This window comes from Beta vulgaris, chromosome 3 (genome assembly GCF_026745355.1).
Source record: "Beta vulgaris subsp. vulgaris cultivar EL10 chromosome 3, EL10.2, whole genome shotgun sequence".
NCBI classification, from domain to species: domain Eukaryota; kingdom Viridiplantae; phylum Streptophyta; class Magnoliopsida; order Caryophyllales; family Amaranthaceae; genus Beta; species Beta vulgaris.
Window position 1 is genome coordinate 17256695 of NC_079204.1, and position 17232 is coordinate 17273926.

The 17232-nt window shown below is 37.0% G+C and overlaps 2 protein-coding genes across 4 annotated transcripts; one reads left to right on the forward strand and one right to left on the reverse strand.

The window, feature by feature from the left end:
- The first annotated feature begins 640 nt into the window (after positions 1-640).
- Positions 641-6091, forward strand: LOC104889029 (formin-like protein 1). The gene is made up of 4 exons (XM_048640274.2): positions 641-1851; positions 3156-3355; positions 4639-4886; positions 4995-6091. The coding sequence occupies exons 1-4, from the start codon at positions 746-748 to the stop codon at positions 5799-5801; spliced, it is 2361 nt and encodes a 786-aa protein (XP_048496231.2). The 5' UTR covers positions 641-745; the 3' UTR covers positions 5802-6091.
- Positions 6092-10733: 4642 nt separating this feature from the next.
- Positions 10734-15657, reverse strand: LOC104889030 (acyl-coenzyme A thioesterase 4, mitochondrial). Of its 3 annotated transcripts, none has more exons than XM_048641209.2 (5): positions 15042-15657; positions 13594-13771; positions 12707-13176; positions 11484-11612; positions 10734-11254 (listed from the first exon to the last, which is right to left on the reverse strand). In XM_048641209.2, the coding sequence occupies exons 1-5, from the start codon at positions 15579-15581 to the stop codon at positions 11252-11254; spliced, it is 1320 nt and encodes a 439-aa protein (XP_048497166.1). In that variant the 5' UTR covers positions 15582-15657; the 3' UTR covers positions 10734-11251. The 3 variants fall into 3 exon arrangements, with proteins under 3 accessions (XP_048497166.1, XP_010672467.2, XP_048497167.1); XM_010674165.3 differs by having other exon boundaries at positions 10734-11340; positions 15042-15655; XM_048641210.2 differs by having other exon boundaries at positions 10734-11340; positions 15059-15214.
- Positions 15658-17232: the final 1575 nt, after the last annotated feature.

Sequence of the window (17232 nt, forward strand, 5' to 3'; positions counted from 1 at the left end):
TAATTTCTAATTTTTTTTTTATTATACATAAAAATTACACGAACTCAAATTTCTTTAGCCATCTCCATTTTCGCATTAATAAGTTTACAATAGTTTTATGTGTACCGCTCATTTAAGTTTTATTTCCTTCAAAAAGGAAAAAAAATACTTCCTCCGTTTTTTTTTAGATGTTACACTTTATATTTTAGGAAATTTTAAATTAGATGTTACACTTTTATTTTGAGTAATAACCTCTCTCTATCTTTCTCCTATCACATGTTCACATGGGACCCTTTTTGTTTTTCATTTGCTCTATCTCTTTCCTCTCCAAAAATTACTTAGGAGTCGTGATTTAAAAAGTATAACATCTAAAAAAACGAAGGAAGTAATTAAATTCATAACATTGGCAGTCGTGTAAAGTGGTGTCTACTGTCTAACAAGGAGCAATGACGAACTAACTCTCCTCCTTTATGCTATTGCTAATTTGCTAGTGCACACTGGACCCTGCACAATATGCATACATTACTCCCAATTTACAGATACAAAGGATCCTGTAGTAAACACTAAACAGCGGACCGTGGAGTATATGCAAAATATGCAATGTGGCTTTTCTATTCTACCTCTTAAAAATATTCTAACCTTATTATTATTGCTACCTCCTCTGCATACATCTTTTTGCTGATTGCCACTCCTCTGTCTTTTCTCTCTCTCTCCTACACTCCTACTACTTTCTTCTCTCTCCATAATCCCATATCATAAACCCAAAATGCAACTCTCACTCTCCACCACCACCACTATAATTCTAACTCTGTTTTCACTCCTCCTCCACCCTTCCTCCGCCACCCATCTCCGTCGTCTCCTCCACCACCCATTCTTCTCTCCTTCCCCTCTCTCTTCCCCACCTTCCATCTCTCCTTCCCAACCCAAACACCCCTTCTCCTCTACTCCCACCACCTCCACTTTCTCCGGCAACACCGACAACCCTTTCTTCCCTTCCTACACTTCTCCTCCTCCACCTCCACCTCCACCACCTTCCCCCACCACCTCTCTTCCCACTTTCCCAGCCAACATCTCCTCTCTCTCTCTACCTTCTTCCTCCTCTCACCACTCCTCTCATTCCCCTCTCTCCTCCAAACTCCTCCTCATCATCGTCCTTCTCTCTCTTCTCACTCTCTCTCTCTTCCTCTCCCTCTCTCTCCTCCTCCTCCGCCGCCACCGCCACAACAACAACAACAACAACCTCCACTCTCCTTCCCCTCTCTCTCCTCCTCCACCACCACCACATAAAACTACCTCCTTCTCTTCCGACATTGTACAACTTCCTTCAACTAGCACAGAAATTTACCTTAAACTCTGTGAAGGTGGAGATAACTCCCCTGAACTCCGCCCTTTACCTCCTCTCCCTAAAACTAGCTCCCTCCATGTCAGCTTTGAACAAACTCAACCTCAATCTCAACACCATGAAGAGTTCTTCTCCCCTACAAGCTCCACTCATAGAGTTTACTTCCATGACTATGGTCTTAATGTTTCCCCTGATAGAACTTACTCTGATTCTGTCGCGTCTGATTCTGACATTTCTGTTGAGATACAGACACTTGCTGCTAGAACCATGAATCTTCCGGTCACCGGGAAACTGCCTCCGCCGGTTCCACCGCCTCCCCCGCCGGCTCCGGTGATGGGACCTCCGCCGTTGGTGCCGCCGTCTGGGCCGGTGGTGTTTAAAACGAGTGGGAATTTAGGAGAGAGAAAGAGTAGTGGAGAGAGAAAGGAGGAAATTGGGAAGACTAAATTGAAGGCGTTACATTGGGATAAAGTTAGGGCTAGTTCTGATCGAGCTATGGTCTGGGATCAGCTTAAACCTGGCTCTTTTCAGTAAGATTGTTTTTTCTTTTTTCTTTTTCTTTTTCAGAGAGAGAGATATTTGTCACTCTTTTTAATCTGCTAGCTATTCTATAAAACACAAAAAAGAATTAAGGTTTTAGTTTTACTAGTTTCTGGAGTATTTTTTTTTTTTTTTTTTAGCCAGAAAGAAAAGACCCAGTTAACGGGCCACCCTAAAGCATCCTTACGGATTATCTGACTAGTTTCTGGAGTATTATTATTACTAAAGATTATGTTTTGATAGGTTTTACTTTCAGGTCTTTTTTGGGTACTTGAATAAAGTAGGATTTGTTTGTTTTTAGATAATCCGGTTGTTCGAGTTATGATTAATTTGGAGTTTAGGTATAATACTGTGCTCAAAATCCAAGTTATTCGTATTGTTTTGGATAATGAATGGTCAATTTGTCAGTCATTTTCATGCTTTATTTTATGTTATACTGCTAAGTTTCGCATAGGGAGTTGTATTATACTTGTAATACTGACCGATGTTCCTTTTACTTCATTGCCAAAACTTTTCTTACTTCATTGTAATAATGGAATAATCACGGTGAATTGTGAATAGTGCATATCATAGTAGTAATTTGTTAAAGAAAAAGAGAAAGTTATGATCCAAACCCGCTTATTGTTTTTCGGGAAATTCCTAGAATTACCCACAAAGTTATACAACATGCCATTGTGATATGTTATTATTCACATTTCACCGTGATTATTTAGGACAAGCTGCTAATTAACAATGATGTTGTATGAGCTGATGTGGCTTATATATGTCCAAGACACTTATCAGATTAAGTTGAAGATAAAATGATGAACCGTGAATTCACGTTTGCGATGTCAAATGAGAAAAGCATTGTTCAGATATAGGTTAATCTCGACATATGCATATCTTGATGGTAATTCTTGCAATAAACGCGTAGATATTATAGATGCAACCGTGGTATATTATCCTCATGTTTTAAGGATATGAGGTTTACACTATACGGTATACACAACTCTCATTATATAGTAAAGTTGTTTAATAGGATGTGCCAAGTGACCTATAAGGCTGTCTAATCTCAAATCCATCGTTTACTCTAGTCACATTGTCTTAATCTTCGTACTTTAAGTGTGTTAATTTGTTAGATTGATCTTAATAAGTATGATTTATATAATATATATTTTGCAAATCCAATATGTTTAACGGTGCTGTGTCTCGAACATTAACTAGCACATCTATAATGGTGGTGATGGGATAAATATTCTGTTTTCAATCTGTTTGGGAAGTTCTGTATTAAGAAACCTACCTTTGTGTATCGTAGGTTAAATGAAGAAATGATAGAGACATTGTTTAAGGCAAATGGTCCAAATATAGCTACAAAAGACGGCCCTCGTAGATCAATACTCCCTCTGTTAGATGAAGAGTATCGGGTACTCGATCCGAAGAAGTCTCAGAACATAGCCATTTTATTGAAAGCTCTCAATGTGACAGAGGAAGAAGTTTGTGAAGCACTTTTGGAAGGTACAGTAATCTGCTTTCTTATTACTTTTACTAGGTAATTCAAATTAGTTTTAATAAATAAATAATTGTATGTGCATGCAGATGCAGGCTTATCTGTTTGTCTTTGTGCAATATTCAAACATGGTTTTTGATTACTGTAATCTAAGCGCGTTACTTTTTGACTTGCCAAGAAAACATATATCCACACAATCTGCTAGAGCAACTTTGTCTCTCTAAGAGTATTATACTACCATCTATCAAGCCAACTTGCATCCGTACTAGGTGGCCACATTTTTCTATAGTTTGTGTAGGGTTTGTTCCGTCTTTTTTCTTTTTTAACACTCTGTTGGTAGGGTTTTGTTTTGCTCTATGATGGAGTTTAAAGTATTGATTTTTCTATAAAATTTACAATGGGGTTGTGGGTTGCTGGGAAGAAGTTGCCAAACCAAGGCACTCTGTAGTTTCGGTATGAGGGGGAACGAGGTTCGGTGGTGGATACAGTACTACAACTTGAATGATATGGTTGAAGTGATTCTATTGTTCACATTGGTAATGGAAACGCTTGATATAGAATAAGACACAATGACCTGTCTAATTCTTTTACTGCAGAATACAATTTCTTCTATATACTATAATTAAAGTAGTTTTGCCTAGCTCAACAAAATTCTCATCTGTATGTGTACCTTTATGCCTTCGCATTGTTTTGCGACTTTGGGAGTACTGGTTAGCATTGTTCGTTAGGAAATGTACTGTGTAGGTATTTGTCCCTAAATTAAAACTGGTATTCTCAATATATGCTTTGAAGCACGTTTAAGATCATCACTCTTTGATATCCAAGCACCACAATTTTGAATGACTGTTATGTTCAACAAGAGTTTATATTCATGCCATTTATGCTTTTAATTTTTTTTTTTAAATTAACTTCCTGCTTAATGAATCAATTGCTTAATCAGCTTTTTGCTTCCTTCTCTCCCTCTCCCCTTTTCCCGGGAAGGTGGAACAGGATTCTTCTCCTAAAGTATGCAAACTTCTACTTAGGCCTTAGGGTGTGTTCTCTTCACCTTATATTTATTAACTTATTTTATCTCAACTTATTGGAACTTAGCAGAACTTATATGAACTTGGTTGAAGTCTTTATAGACCCACAACTTCTTCTTTTAAGGTGAAAAAAAACACCCTTGGGGAAGGGGGGTTGAGACCCTTTCCGGTCTTCCCTTCACTAATTTTTTCTTTTAATCTTTTTTTGATGTATTGTATATTGTATGAGTGTATGTAATTTCCTTATACCCCATTTTTGGAAGCAGGTAATGCAGATGCCCTTGGAACAGAGCTTCTCGAAAGTTTACTAAAGATGGCTCCTACCAATGAGGAAGAAAGGAAACTCAGGGAGTACAGTGATAAATCACCTTTGAAGCTTGGTCCGGCAGAAAAGTTTCTGAAGGCAATACTCGATCATGTACCTTCTGCATTTAAGAGAGTCGATGCTATGCTTTACATTGCAACTTTCGATTCCGAAGTTGAGTATCTTAGGAAGTCTTTTGAAACACTGGAGGTAAGCTTAATAAGTGTTTACTGTAAAATTGCTCTGGAAACTGTGAACTTTCCCCCATAGTCCATATTCTAATTCTCATGTTAACGAGCATCTTTATCCATCTTATAGGCAGCATGTGCAGAACTTAGAAACAGCCGAATGTTTTTGAAACTTCTAGAAGCAGTCCTTAAGACAGGAAACCGTATGAATGTTGGAACAAACCGTGGTGATGCTCAGGCCTTTAAGCTCGCCACACTCCTCAAGCTCATTGACGTGAAGGGAACTGATAAAAAGACCACCCTTTTACACTTTGTCGTGCAAGAGATCACTAGATCTGAGGGCTCTCGTCTTTCCAGCACCAAAATTAATCAACCATCTCTGGAAAACGAAATCGAATTAAGAAAGAAGGGATTAGAAGTTGTTTCTGGCCTAGGAGGGGAGCTCATGAATGTCAAGAAAGCAGCTGCCATGGATTCCAACTCCCTTTCCATGGATGTTGCAAAGCTAGCTCGGGGAATCATAAGAGTAAACGAAGTTCTGCAGTTAAATAAAAAATCTGGAATAATTGGGAATAACAAGAGGTTTGCAGAATCTATGAATAGTTTCTTAAAGAAGGCTGAGATGGAGATTGTAAGGATTCAATCCCAAGAGAGCTGTGCTCTTTCCCGGGTAAAGGAGTTAACTGAGTATTTTGATGGTAATTTGGGTGTGGAAGAGGCCCAACCGTTGAAGATTTTTATGGTGGTGAGAGATTTTCTTGGTGTTCTTGATCAAGTATGCAAAGAAGTCGGGAAAGTAAATGGGAGGACGGTTATAAGTTCAGCTCGTCCGTTCCCACTATCGGTAAATCCAACACCCCCACCACCTTTTCCGGAGTTTAGTGGGAAAATGCAAGGAGAAAGTTCATCTGATGATGAAAGCTTCACTGGAAATTAATGCTTTCAATTGGTATTTTGTGTTTATTCTTTTTGGTAAATCTTCACTTGGTTGGCCTCACCAGTATGCAATCATATATATTTATATATCTGATGTACAAAGATCCTTGCAGAAGGTTCTTGCATGTGTATGCCTGCTGAAACTTCTGTTTGCGGTTTTGTATATTTTGTAAAAAGTAATAGTATAGCTCATAAATTGCATGTATGATGTAGTTCAATAATCAACTGGCAATAGTATTCTATTGCAGTAGTGATTTTGACTATTGAAACCGATTGTAATTTACTACATTACACTTAGTAGGACCATTTTAGGTTGGCATGGTGAATGTAAGGTCAGTGGACCATTCAGCCAAGCTCTAAAGTATTGATTGAGAATTCCAAAAGTTTCTAAATAGAGTCAAGATAACTTGGGGCTACCAAGATAAATGGTCATTAATGGTGGAGTATGGAGATGAATACTGTGCTATTATATTTAACAAGGTCCCACGGTTTTTGTCTAATTTTTGCATTCTCCACCTTATGGCTTCCTTCACGAGTAAGGTTTAGATATGGCGTTCTAACACAAGGCCCCAGGCATGGCCCAGAAGCCTGCCATATTGAGTTGTGCCGAGGCTATGTGCCTAAATTTGAAATTTTGAAATTTTATTGTGTGTTTTTATGTCAAAGTTCGTGTTTTGCGGTATGTTATGCTTTTCCATCTAAAAATGCAGTTTGACTACTACTTCAGCATAAACATTATTATCGTGCCTGTCTTGTATATTGTGCCATTTCGTGTTTTTACTGTGTATCATATCGCCACGCTTCTCAATTTTAGGAGTTTTAAATAAATTATTTATATCCTTTAATCAAAACTAAGCAGAGGTTGATCTAGTAGTAAGGTATGTAATATATGGCACAACCTTTAGGTGTTAAATCAAATACCACTAGTTTTTTCTCTATTATTTATATATTTAAGATTTATATTCTACTTATGTAACTTGGTTTTTTTTAATAAGAGTATAGGTTAACTAATAACTATAGCTCTCCTTTTTGCATGGTGGGTCGTTGGATTATTTTCCAATTATATTGATGATGTAACAAAAAATGATGAGACTTTTGTTGCCAAGAATTTCAAACCAGTGAAAGTGATACCTAAATAGTTAATGATTGATAAGAGTAGGTGTTACATAATTTGGCGGGAAAGGTTTTTTTTTTTTTTCAACCAGTTATTTCTGGACAAAGCACTAGTACTAGTAGTAGTATAATGGGAGCAAAAAGCCAATATAACTGGGGGAGGAATCTATTGAATTGCATATCTTACGTGCATGAAAAGTAGAAACTTTATGTAAGGTGCTACCAATAAAGGAGCTAAAAAACCTTTGATAAATTCGAATGATGATAATAGTCACTATTGTATTTTCATAAATGGGGCTGACTGGCCTAATATTGTCAAAAAGGTAAAGAGCCTTGTGCTCAACACTCAACATTGATGCTAGCTAGCTGGCCAATCTCTGTTAAAATTAGTATTCCGTTCGTTTCCTTTTTTTTATTCAATATATGAAACATTAGCAGTATTTGGAAATTAAAAAAAAAAACTTTTGAATTCTTTACCATATGGAGTAAGAGAAAACATAGTCATATAAACCGGGGTTTTGATTCATTTTTCTCAATAAATATATTTATAAATATTAAATTTTTATAATTTTCACTAATATATAACTAAAGAGGTTAATAATATAATATATGCCTTAACAAGTGCGAAAAAACAAACACAAGAACAAAATGAACAAGGGGGAATAGTCTAACCATCCAACGAATGCTTCAGTAATACATAGACGAAATTACTAATTCTCTCTGATCATTTTTTCTTGCATTATCTGGATGCACATCTAAGATATTATGGATGACATGAAATAACTTTCGATTTTTTTTTTGAATGTACAAAATATCTTCTAGATGCACAAAAAAAAATGATTAATGCAATAAAGGTGTAAATGTATATTTGTAAATATACAAAACTTATTTAGTACCAAACGGTTCGACATATAGATTTTTTTCCAAAATTAATGGCAATACTTTTTTTTTTCGAGTGGCCCAATATATTTTAGCAATCTTCTTGCAATGAGTAGTTCTTGTGTTAGATTAAAGAACTACTGACCTGATGGCAGGGGAGCCGGCAACCGGAGCCCCGATAAACGACGTCCGTAACTATAACCGTCCTAAGGTAGCAAAATTTTTTGTCGGGTAAGTTATGACCGCACGAAAGGCGTCCCATCTTGCCTAAATCTCCAACAGATTTACTTGTATCCGTGTGTCATTTGAACACATATCTTCCTTTATTTGAGGAAATGTGAAAAAAAAAGAGAAGATTCTAAGAAAGAAGTCGTCTTGGTGTCGGATTCGCTTTCCTCTTGTGCTCTTCTGATTTGTATAAAGAAATTCGAAATCAGTGCGCCGACGAAAAATACCCGATTCAATATCTTGTTCATTCAAAACAAAATATTTTCTGTGTGTCGGTAAAAAAAACATGGTTTTTTTTTTTGGAGAGAGACTCTATTTCACCAATCGATTCACAAGTATCTCGAATACGTATTGTAATTGCATAGCGTTATTTGAAAACATATCTTGTGGACGCCTCTATCTGTTGCGGATCGAGGGCTTCTTCCCCTTCTTTCAATTTCAATTTGTATTTTTCATAGAGAAAACTAAAAATTGGACCTTTTCGAACTCTGTCTATAACTCACTACAAACTAGGTGATAAATGACTTTTATGGCAAAGGATCATCATGTTGGTAGCTCAGGACCTGGGCATGGGCCGAGCCTATTCACGGGTAATGGCGGGCCGGGCCAGGCCCGAGCCCATGAGTAGCGTGCCGAACTTGAAATTTCCAAAATTTGTCCACGGTCCGGGCCAGGCCCGCGGGTCGGGCTCGTGCCTACTGCAGGCCTGACTCGTGTTTTATGTTTTTTTTTTTTTTTTTTGTATTTATGACAATTTTAGGCTAAAAAACAAAGGAAAGGAGCGTTCGGTCCGTGGACCAGCCCACGCGGGCTCGTGCCGGTGCGGGCCTGAAATAAAATTTCTTGATCGTGACAGGCTGGCCCACATAGCGGACAACGGACCGAACCCAAACCGTGCCGGCCAGCGTGCTGGCTCGGCCCATGCCCTCCTGGGCCACCTCTATTTGTAGGTATGATTCTTGAAAGAACAAATGCGAATCATTTGCATTAAGCCCTGAGTTTATAGCCTAGGTGATAAATGACTTTTATGGCAAAGGATCATCTTGTGCTAGAATTTACCTTTCAAATCATCCCATTTCTAAAATCTCAATACACGTTTCATTAATTTGTTTGAAAGATACCCTCATAACTAAGCCCAGCACGACGTTGTACTCCATTTGTGAAATATTGAGTTTAAGTCGCCTCTGATCAGACCTCCAAGTTTAAGTTGGCAATTAATTAGTGAAATAGTACACATACAAATTATTTGCAGCACTTCTATTGAGGGAGGGTGTCTTTAAGCCTTGAGAGACTGCAAGCCCAGATGTATCCTTAAACCTAGGGCTGCTTCTCGATCAAGCCAAATCCAAACCGTGGTCCGCTCGACATGTGTTCGTTTACGTTTATTCAAGCTCGAGCCGAACTTCGAGCCAAGCTTGAGTGTTCCAACAAGGTGACACTCAAGAAGGGGGGTTTGAATTTGAGTGGTGAAATCTAATCGATTTTCGCAAAATCTCTTTTATGGCTCAGTGCTTGGCACTGTGCCTAACACTCGTAAATTGCTGATTTGAGTTTTTGCGAATAATAAACTAAAAGTATGTGAGATTTGATACGCAAACACAGGATATAACGTGGTTCAATCTCACCTCTGAGATCTACGTCCACACGAAACAAAACTCTTTATTTCTTTGAACCCTAAAATATCAAACTCTTGATACAATAAGATTCCCCCACTACTAACTCTAGTTTTGCCAACCAACCCTTAACTCTAAGAGTTGTAACTCTCTATAATAGTGAAATTACAGAAAGAAAGAATCCTCAATTTTTTCTCTCTGAAAACGTGAGATCTAAAAGTGAATTATAAAACCCTTTTATAGGACTTGGTTTGGACGAAAATCCTTCAAAATTATCTTTATCTTTTAAACCTTAATTTAAGGAATAAAACTCTCTTTTTAGAAAAACAAACTTTATCTTTTTCTATCTTTATCTTTAAACTTAAAAAGATAAGTTTTCCATATTAGATTTTCTTTTCAAATCAAATTCTGTTTTTATCCAAAAGTATTTTCCAAATCTTTTTAGAAAATCTGAAAACACGTTTTAGCAAAACCCTGTTTTATAAAAATCTTTTATTTAAAAACACGTTTTTGTAAAATCTTTTTCTAAAACTCGTATCAAATTCTTTTATAAACACGGTTTTATTAAATTCTTTTTTTAAAAACACGTTTTCCTAAAATTCTTTTTATTTCTTATTTCAAAAACTAATTTCCTTTTTATATAGAGATATAATATTAATACAATTATTTATTTTCTTAACTCTAAGAAAATAATGATTATACTAACTTTATATTTCTATATTTAGCACATAGCATATCACCACGTTCGAGCATATTACATTTGAATCCAAAGTAACTATTTTAAGGAACATATAAACTTGGACTTCATTCTTGATTCTTCTTTTTTTCAAAGTCTTCATTTATTAATTCTTTTCTTCATGCATCTGTTGCAACTGTTACATACTTTCATACTATAACATATTATATTAATTTTTATCATCAAAACACAATATGTATATGCACAACAAGTAAACGAGCCGAGCTCAAACTGTTTACGAACATACTTGACTCTTTATCACCCTCAGTTTTTACGTGTTTTCTTTGTTTTTCCTTTTTAATAAATGAGATTTACAAGTTTTCTTTTAGACAGTTTAACTATTAACTTATTATTGTGTGATATCTAGGTTAAAATATTATGTATATATATATAAATATATTATTTTTCTACATAAAAGTATAATCGAACTCGTTCACGAGTTTTCAAGCCGAGCTTTACCTCGCTCAGTTGGGCTCGTTAATGTCTCAAACCGAGTCTGAATCTGAGTCGAGTCACCACGAGTCGAGTTTTGACTGAGCTTTGACCGAGCTTTGTCCAAGGCGATTCCCCCAAACTGTTTACGAACAGGCCAGACTAGTTATCACCTCTACTTACCCTGGACTATATAAAAGTTGAGAAATATAAAGTTAGAACAAATAATAATTAGGAAGTTAGCTTGTTTATGTGGTGGGAGGCTGGAAGCTCCATCCGGTGACTTAGAGGTCCCAAGTTCGAGCTCTACTTGTAGCTTGGGGGTGCTGTATCAACATGCGACAAGAATCAGAACAATTTGAGCTTCCCACATTTGTAAATGAATAACATCCCTAATCATCATTCGAGTGTTCTGCATCCATACGCTCAATAACCCGCCTTGCTTCCTCCTCACTGGCAGGATAAACACTTAGTATTTTCAGCCCATTTTTTGTGGCCTCTGGGCAGACAGTGAAGGTAAAGTAGAATTTATTTGAGATCTGTAAATATTTGAGGAAAAATGTGCCCAAAAATTACTTTCCAAATACATTACAGACCTTATAAAATGATTAATACTGATGACGGTGATGGCACCCTTCATCATTTGGGATTTGCATCAAGGTAACTGAAACTGAAAACTAACCTCACTGGTTCTGAGCTCAGGACGTGTAACATGAGCAACGACTTCCACATTGATAAGTGGCCGATCTGGGTTCTGAAGCTCCGTATACAGTACAGAGGACTTCATGCGAAGAAAGTTACCAACATCCACCTGAACAAGAACAATTATCTAATTTATAACAGATGTTTCAGAAGCAACGATATAGACTGTCTTGGTAACAATGTGAGGCTGGTCTCACACAACTTATTTGGTACTTTCAGGAGTCTTATGTTCATCTTGGAATTTGAGAGTGTTCCAGGTGGTATGCATCACTCCAAGTCATTGAGAATGCATCAGAAACATTGCTAAGGGAAGTGGGCGAATGTTAAAAATTCTTTGTTGGGGCAAACAAAGTAACGGATAGATATTGCTGACATGTACTATACCAACCAATAATTTTCTTCTGTTTCCTCTTGTAAATACATACCTTCTTCCGTATATTTAAAGAGTGCTAGTTTGAGAGGGTAATTCTGCTGATGTGGAGTCAGGAAAAAAGAATAAAATTTCCAAGTGAAAAGTTTGGCTTATTACAAATTATATAAACCTTCGAACAGAGAAGTTTGGATAACTAACAATCAAAAGAGGTTCGTCAATCTGGTTGAAGAAACCCTTCTAATTCTACTTATGGATGATAAGTTAAGCAATTCTGTAATCCAGTTTCATGCACATAGGTCAAAGGAGATAATATCTTTGTGTAGGATATGTACAAGGACGTGAAAGGATTTCCAAGTATAGCCTAATGCATTAACTGATGTATGACATGAAGTTTCAGAAAGTTTTCATATGTGTCTTCTTGTTCTTTGTGACCCTAAACCACTCACCTCATTAGAATTCTAACAAAGCAAATACATTGGAGTTGATGTCTCTCACTATTTGTCAAATCAGACCAAAGCTATGTTATACTTGTGACTTTATTGTTCAATGAAAATTGTCCCCACAAACTTGTAGTAGAACCTAAAATTATTCTTCAGAATTCTGAGATCACCTCCAAAATAACCTCAATATAATTTCTTTTACTGCAGCCAAGCTGCTAATAGTAGCATACATGTTCCTTTCAGTTGGAACTAATTCCCAAAGTTATTCCCTTGTTTGTCTGTTTCATGCCTAAGAATGATTAATGAGAGACATAATAACGTCTTTATTCCAATAATAGTCAACAAGTCAAGACATCAAAGAATCAGAGAGTAAAGATGGACACCACTTACAGGTTTCACAAAGTCAACATGATCGACTTCGACAAAACGAGGTGAGGCTCCAGCAAAGGTATAAGCCGTTGAGAAGGCAAGTTCGAATGCTTTGCGCATTAGAAACCCACCAAAGATACGACCATGTATGTTCCGTTGCTGAGGCTGACATATTATAGAGCTCTGTAGGCAAGTATCTCTTATAAGAATGCTGTCTCTATCAGCCAAAGCTGGCAGGTCAACAAATACCCGCCCTTCAGCCAATAGCTCATTGATTCTGATTATATCTTGGTTGTCAATTTTATTTTTCTGTTCTCCTCTCTTTACTTTTCGCATCTTGTTCCTTGCTTCTGCTTGTTCCCATAGCAGTTTTTCTTGTTCCGTTTCCGGGGAAATTCGATTTATTGGAGCTGATTGTCCAGTCTCAGCATCCCGTGCAACAAATGTGAAGTTTGCTACAAGAGCCAAAGGATCTGACTTTTGAGAAGCATCTGCAGGGGGAAGAGAAAGAGATAGATAACAAGCATTGTTGGCGCTAATTGTAATTATCAAAAAAAAAAAATTGTAATTATCAATAGATCCCAGTATCCCACAATCTACATTTTCTACTTTCAAGAACTGTTGTAAACTAGATTTGATGACTACATCTGGGCTGTTTTCTTTGATAAAAAGTCAGAAATAGCTTCCTTGTTTTATCTACATAAGGCTGTCTGAATCACTGCATCTTACTCTCCCCAGACCTGACATTCCTGAATCTCACTCTGTGCTACATTATTCTAGAAATCTTTCTGATGATTAACTCAACTAATTATTATGAGAAACTATAATTTATAACAACCTCTAATACTTTATAATATCTTCATAAGCACGCAATAAGTAGGTTAGGTGAATCTTGACAAACAACATACCTTGTGAGGGTTGCAAAACTTCAAGCTGCATTTCCATGGATGACCGCCCAACCCATGTGACAGCACCGACTAATGTCAGATCGGCATCAACCTGAATTGGCTTTTTGAGAAGAATCTTATCTACCGAAGCAGTCACTAATAGTATAGGTCTTGTTATGCCAATGGATTTGGAACAGTGCTGGACAACAACAAACAGATAAAAGATGTTACTAACAACCAGCAATGTGCATATATGTATTTTTTATATCATTAAGGCTTTGCCTTTATTGATCTATCGACAATTTACATATAATATCATCTAACTGCGGAAAAGCCAGTATGTTCCTGGTCTAAATGCTAGAAACGATTTAGCAAAACTCTTCTGTTTCACCAGATGAATTAAACAGTGGCCAGTCTGTCCATCAGAGGCCCAACTCAGGCAATAATCAGATTGAGGTGAAGTTCCTCTGCTAACAGGGAAACCAAGCTTTTTCCTACAATTTCAACCAGTAACATAGCTAAGCTCGCAATATATTCAGATACAACGAGCAAAGCCCAGATTGACGTCTACCCCCACCCCGCTCCTAACACAAAGAAGCAAATTAGAACATAGTATGTGCCCAGAATTGAAGTCCATAGATATATAGTTTGTGCCAAGAATTCAAGTCCACCTAATTCCAAGCAGTAGCATGCATGTTAGGGTTTGAAAGAAGTTGTTAGGCAGTCATAACTGCTCATGTTTCCACAATACAGGTTACCACAACTAGGATTAAACAAAGCAAATTCTGATCCTATTTGAGGTTAGCATCATAACATTGAACTTAATAAACAAAGTCTGAGAGCTGGATTAATTGATTTACACTAAGAGTCTAATTTAGTCTATATAAGTAGATATACATAGACACGTGGAATTAAATTGGAAATTCCATTAAAATGATCATTGTATGGTTCAAACTTCAAAGACACTAAAGTCTAGACTAAATATGTACATCCAATCCATACTAGTTGTCCTCTTGACCAACATGTCTTATTTCATAGAACAAGAACATACGGGCCAAACAAAAGTCACTAGCAGTATAACAAAAGCTATGCAATTGCAGTTCTTGCATTATACATTACTGCATTAGACACTCGTTCAGCATGCAGTGAGCCAGTGAGCCAGTGAGCCAGTGACCAGAAAAAAATATGACCAAAAATTTTCATCATTACTTACTTCCTTTAATTATCTAACAGATCTCCACACACACTAGCAGGTTAACAAATCGACTCCGAAATCAACCTACAATTCACTACTTGTCTATAGTTTGAGCACGACCAATCATCAACGAATTCAGACTCCACATAATCCATAAAAACCCTTCAAACAAAAGCAATTCCCAAGAAACAAAATTTACAAAAACAGAACAAACCAGTTCACAAAATGCATCAAACATTCAAAATCAACAAAAGGAAAATCTAAAAAATACCACCTTATAAGAAATAGTACCAGCAAGAGCATCAAGATCCTCAACCAATTTTCCCATTCTAATCCGATTCCAAGGATTCCTATACTGCTCCCTCAACACAAAATCTGATGAAAACTTATACTCAACACTCGTTCTACTCTGAGATGGAGTTTTTGACACTAACCCATCTTGTGAAATTTTGTCATTTTCAACCTCAATTTCACCCTTCTCAAAAAATTTGGATCTTGCTTCCCACAATGCGTTTGTCACCGGAGAATGGTACACTCCAGGAAACAAACTCACAGGTTGGCGAAAGGAGGAGCCAGCATCAATTGGTTCAGACGCATCCCTGAAAGTTTTTTTGTTAATTAGGTCAGATTTTGTTGTTGAAAATGGTCTAATTTGAAAATTTGATGTGGGTTTTGATTGGTTTGATGAAGGGAAGAAGTGATTTTTGGTTGAGTGTGAAAGAATCGCATAAGTGAAGGATTCAAATGATGATTTATAATGGGTTTTTGCAGCGGTGGGAAGGATGGAGGAGGAGGATTTGAAGAGGTGATTCATTGGTGGAAGAATGGGATTGAGACAGGACACTGCGCATTAAGTTCTTTCCCATATGTTTGGAGTTCACGGATGATCATATTTCATATACTTCCCTTAAAATTACCCCAATTCCATCATTCACTTCTAACTTTACCCTTCTTTTTTTTTTTCTTTTCTTTTCCCAGCCCCACCTCCTGCCGCAACAGTCCACCGCCACCTTCAGCACCCTCGTCAACCACCCATATTTCAAATTTTTTGTGGGGCTAAGGGGCAAACGTCTGGCTAGGACGTTCGACCTATGGTCCTAACGTCTGTCCATGGGTCGAACATCCTGGCCAGACGTTCGCCCCTTAGCCCCAATTAAAATCATTTTTTACGGCGTGGATGGTGGCGAGTGGTGGGTGGTGGCAGAGGGAGGTAGGTGGCGGCGAGTGGTGGAAAAAAGAGAAGGGTAAAATAGTAAATTCAAAGTGAGAATGGGGTAATGTTTAGCAATCTCTTTCCACAACTGGTAAAAAGAATACTGATCTATCACAATATTTTCTTTACAATTTAACTCACCTACCTTGTTAATTACTAGTTTTGTATGCACGCGATGCATGCGAAATATTTATAAATAATTAAAACAATTGTGTAGCTACATCTAATAACCTGAAATGATTGTTAATGTAGATCGTAACTGCTAGGAGGTATTTCATTGCAGTTCTATGGTGGATTTTTATACATATTTAAAAAAAAAATTGTTGAAGTTGAGTTTTTTTAATAAAGTACGAGGAGAAAATTAGGAAATCCTTCTCTCAAGGTATTTTCCTAATTTATCAAAATATAGAAGATGGGAAAGACTCTTGTTAGTAGCCAAGTTCATAACCATTGTTGAATTGGACAGAGTGTGCCCTATTTTTGATAGATGATCAACAACTTGATTTGCTTCTCAGAATATATATGCGAACTGGATTATTCGAAATCCTTTACCGATTTGGAGAGTCCATTATGAGATAGTCAAGCTTCTAGGGGCAGATGAACTTCCCTTGAAGGATGTTGATGAGGAATATTAATCTTTTGACAATCAGAAGACCTTCTTGGAGAGCAAGAGTTTCAACCACTAGAGAAGTGGTAGGTCCAAATTTAAATGCACTTGTATTTAAGACGTCTGTAGTCGAGGTGCGTAGCACAATGCCTGCAGCTGAGGATTTTTGGTAGGCTGACCCATCAAAGTTTGAGCTTAATAGTATTTAGCGGTGGTCGGTTCCATCGAACACGAATATTTTTGGGATACCTGCAAACTTGAAATGGGTTGTTAGTAATTAAATTATCTTTAATTCTGGCTTGCCATTCAGAGAAGTGATATTTTGCTCTGTATAGAATTCTATTATTTGATAATTGGTCATTATTAAAATGAGAAGATTTCGCTCTTTCCATATACTCCATAGAATTGATATGACTTTTGTGATGGAAGGGTCTTTCTTTGAATAAAGGAGAAGCAAACATTGGTCAATGGGCTGATTTGGAAGTTGCCTTGACTGGAGCTTTGAACATCTGAGGAGTTCCAGAATCTCTTAATAGTAGAGCATTGGCCAAAGGTATGGTTTCTTCATTTTGGTTGGCTGTTGCAGAAAGGACAATCTAACGAATTAGTGATATTTTGTTTTACCAAGTTGTCACGAGTAGGCAG

Excerpts from the sequence above, each read along its gene's own strand:
- LOC104889029 (XM_048640274.2), top strand. The coding sequence starts at position 746 with ATGCAACTCTCACTCTCCACCACCACCACTATAATTCTAACTCTGTTT. Across the intron at positions 3,356-4,638 it reads TTGTGAAGCACTTTTGGAAG|GTAATGCAGATGCCCTTGGA; the intron begins GTACAGTAATCT and ends TTTTGGAAGCAG. Across the intron at positions 4,887-4,994 it reads AGTCTTTTGAAACACTGGAG|GCAGCATGTGCAGAACTTAG; the intron begins GTAAGCTTAATA and ends TCCATCTTATAG.
- LOC104889030 (XM_010674165.3), bottom strand. The coding sequence starts at position 15,581 with ATGAATCACCTCTTCAAATCCTCCTCCTCCATCCTTCCCACCGCTGCA. Across the intron at positions 13,772-15,041 it reads CTGGTACTATTTCTTATAAG|CACTGTTCCAAATCCATTGG; the intron begins GTGGTATTTTTT and ends GTTGTTGTCCAG. Across the intron at positions 11,613-12,706 it reads ATGTTGACTTTGTGAAACCT|GTGGATGTTGGTAACTTTCT; the intron begins GTAAGTGGTGTC and ends GTTCTTGTTCAG.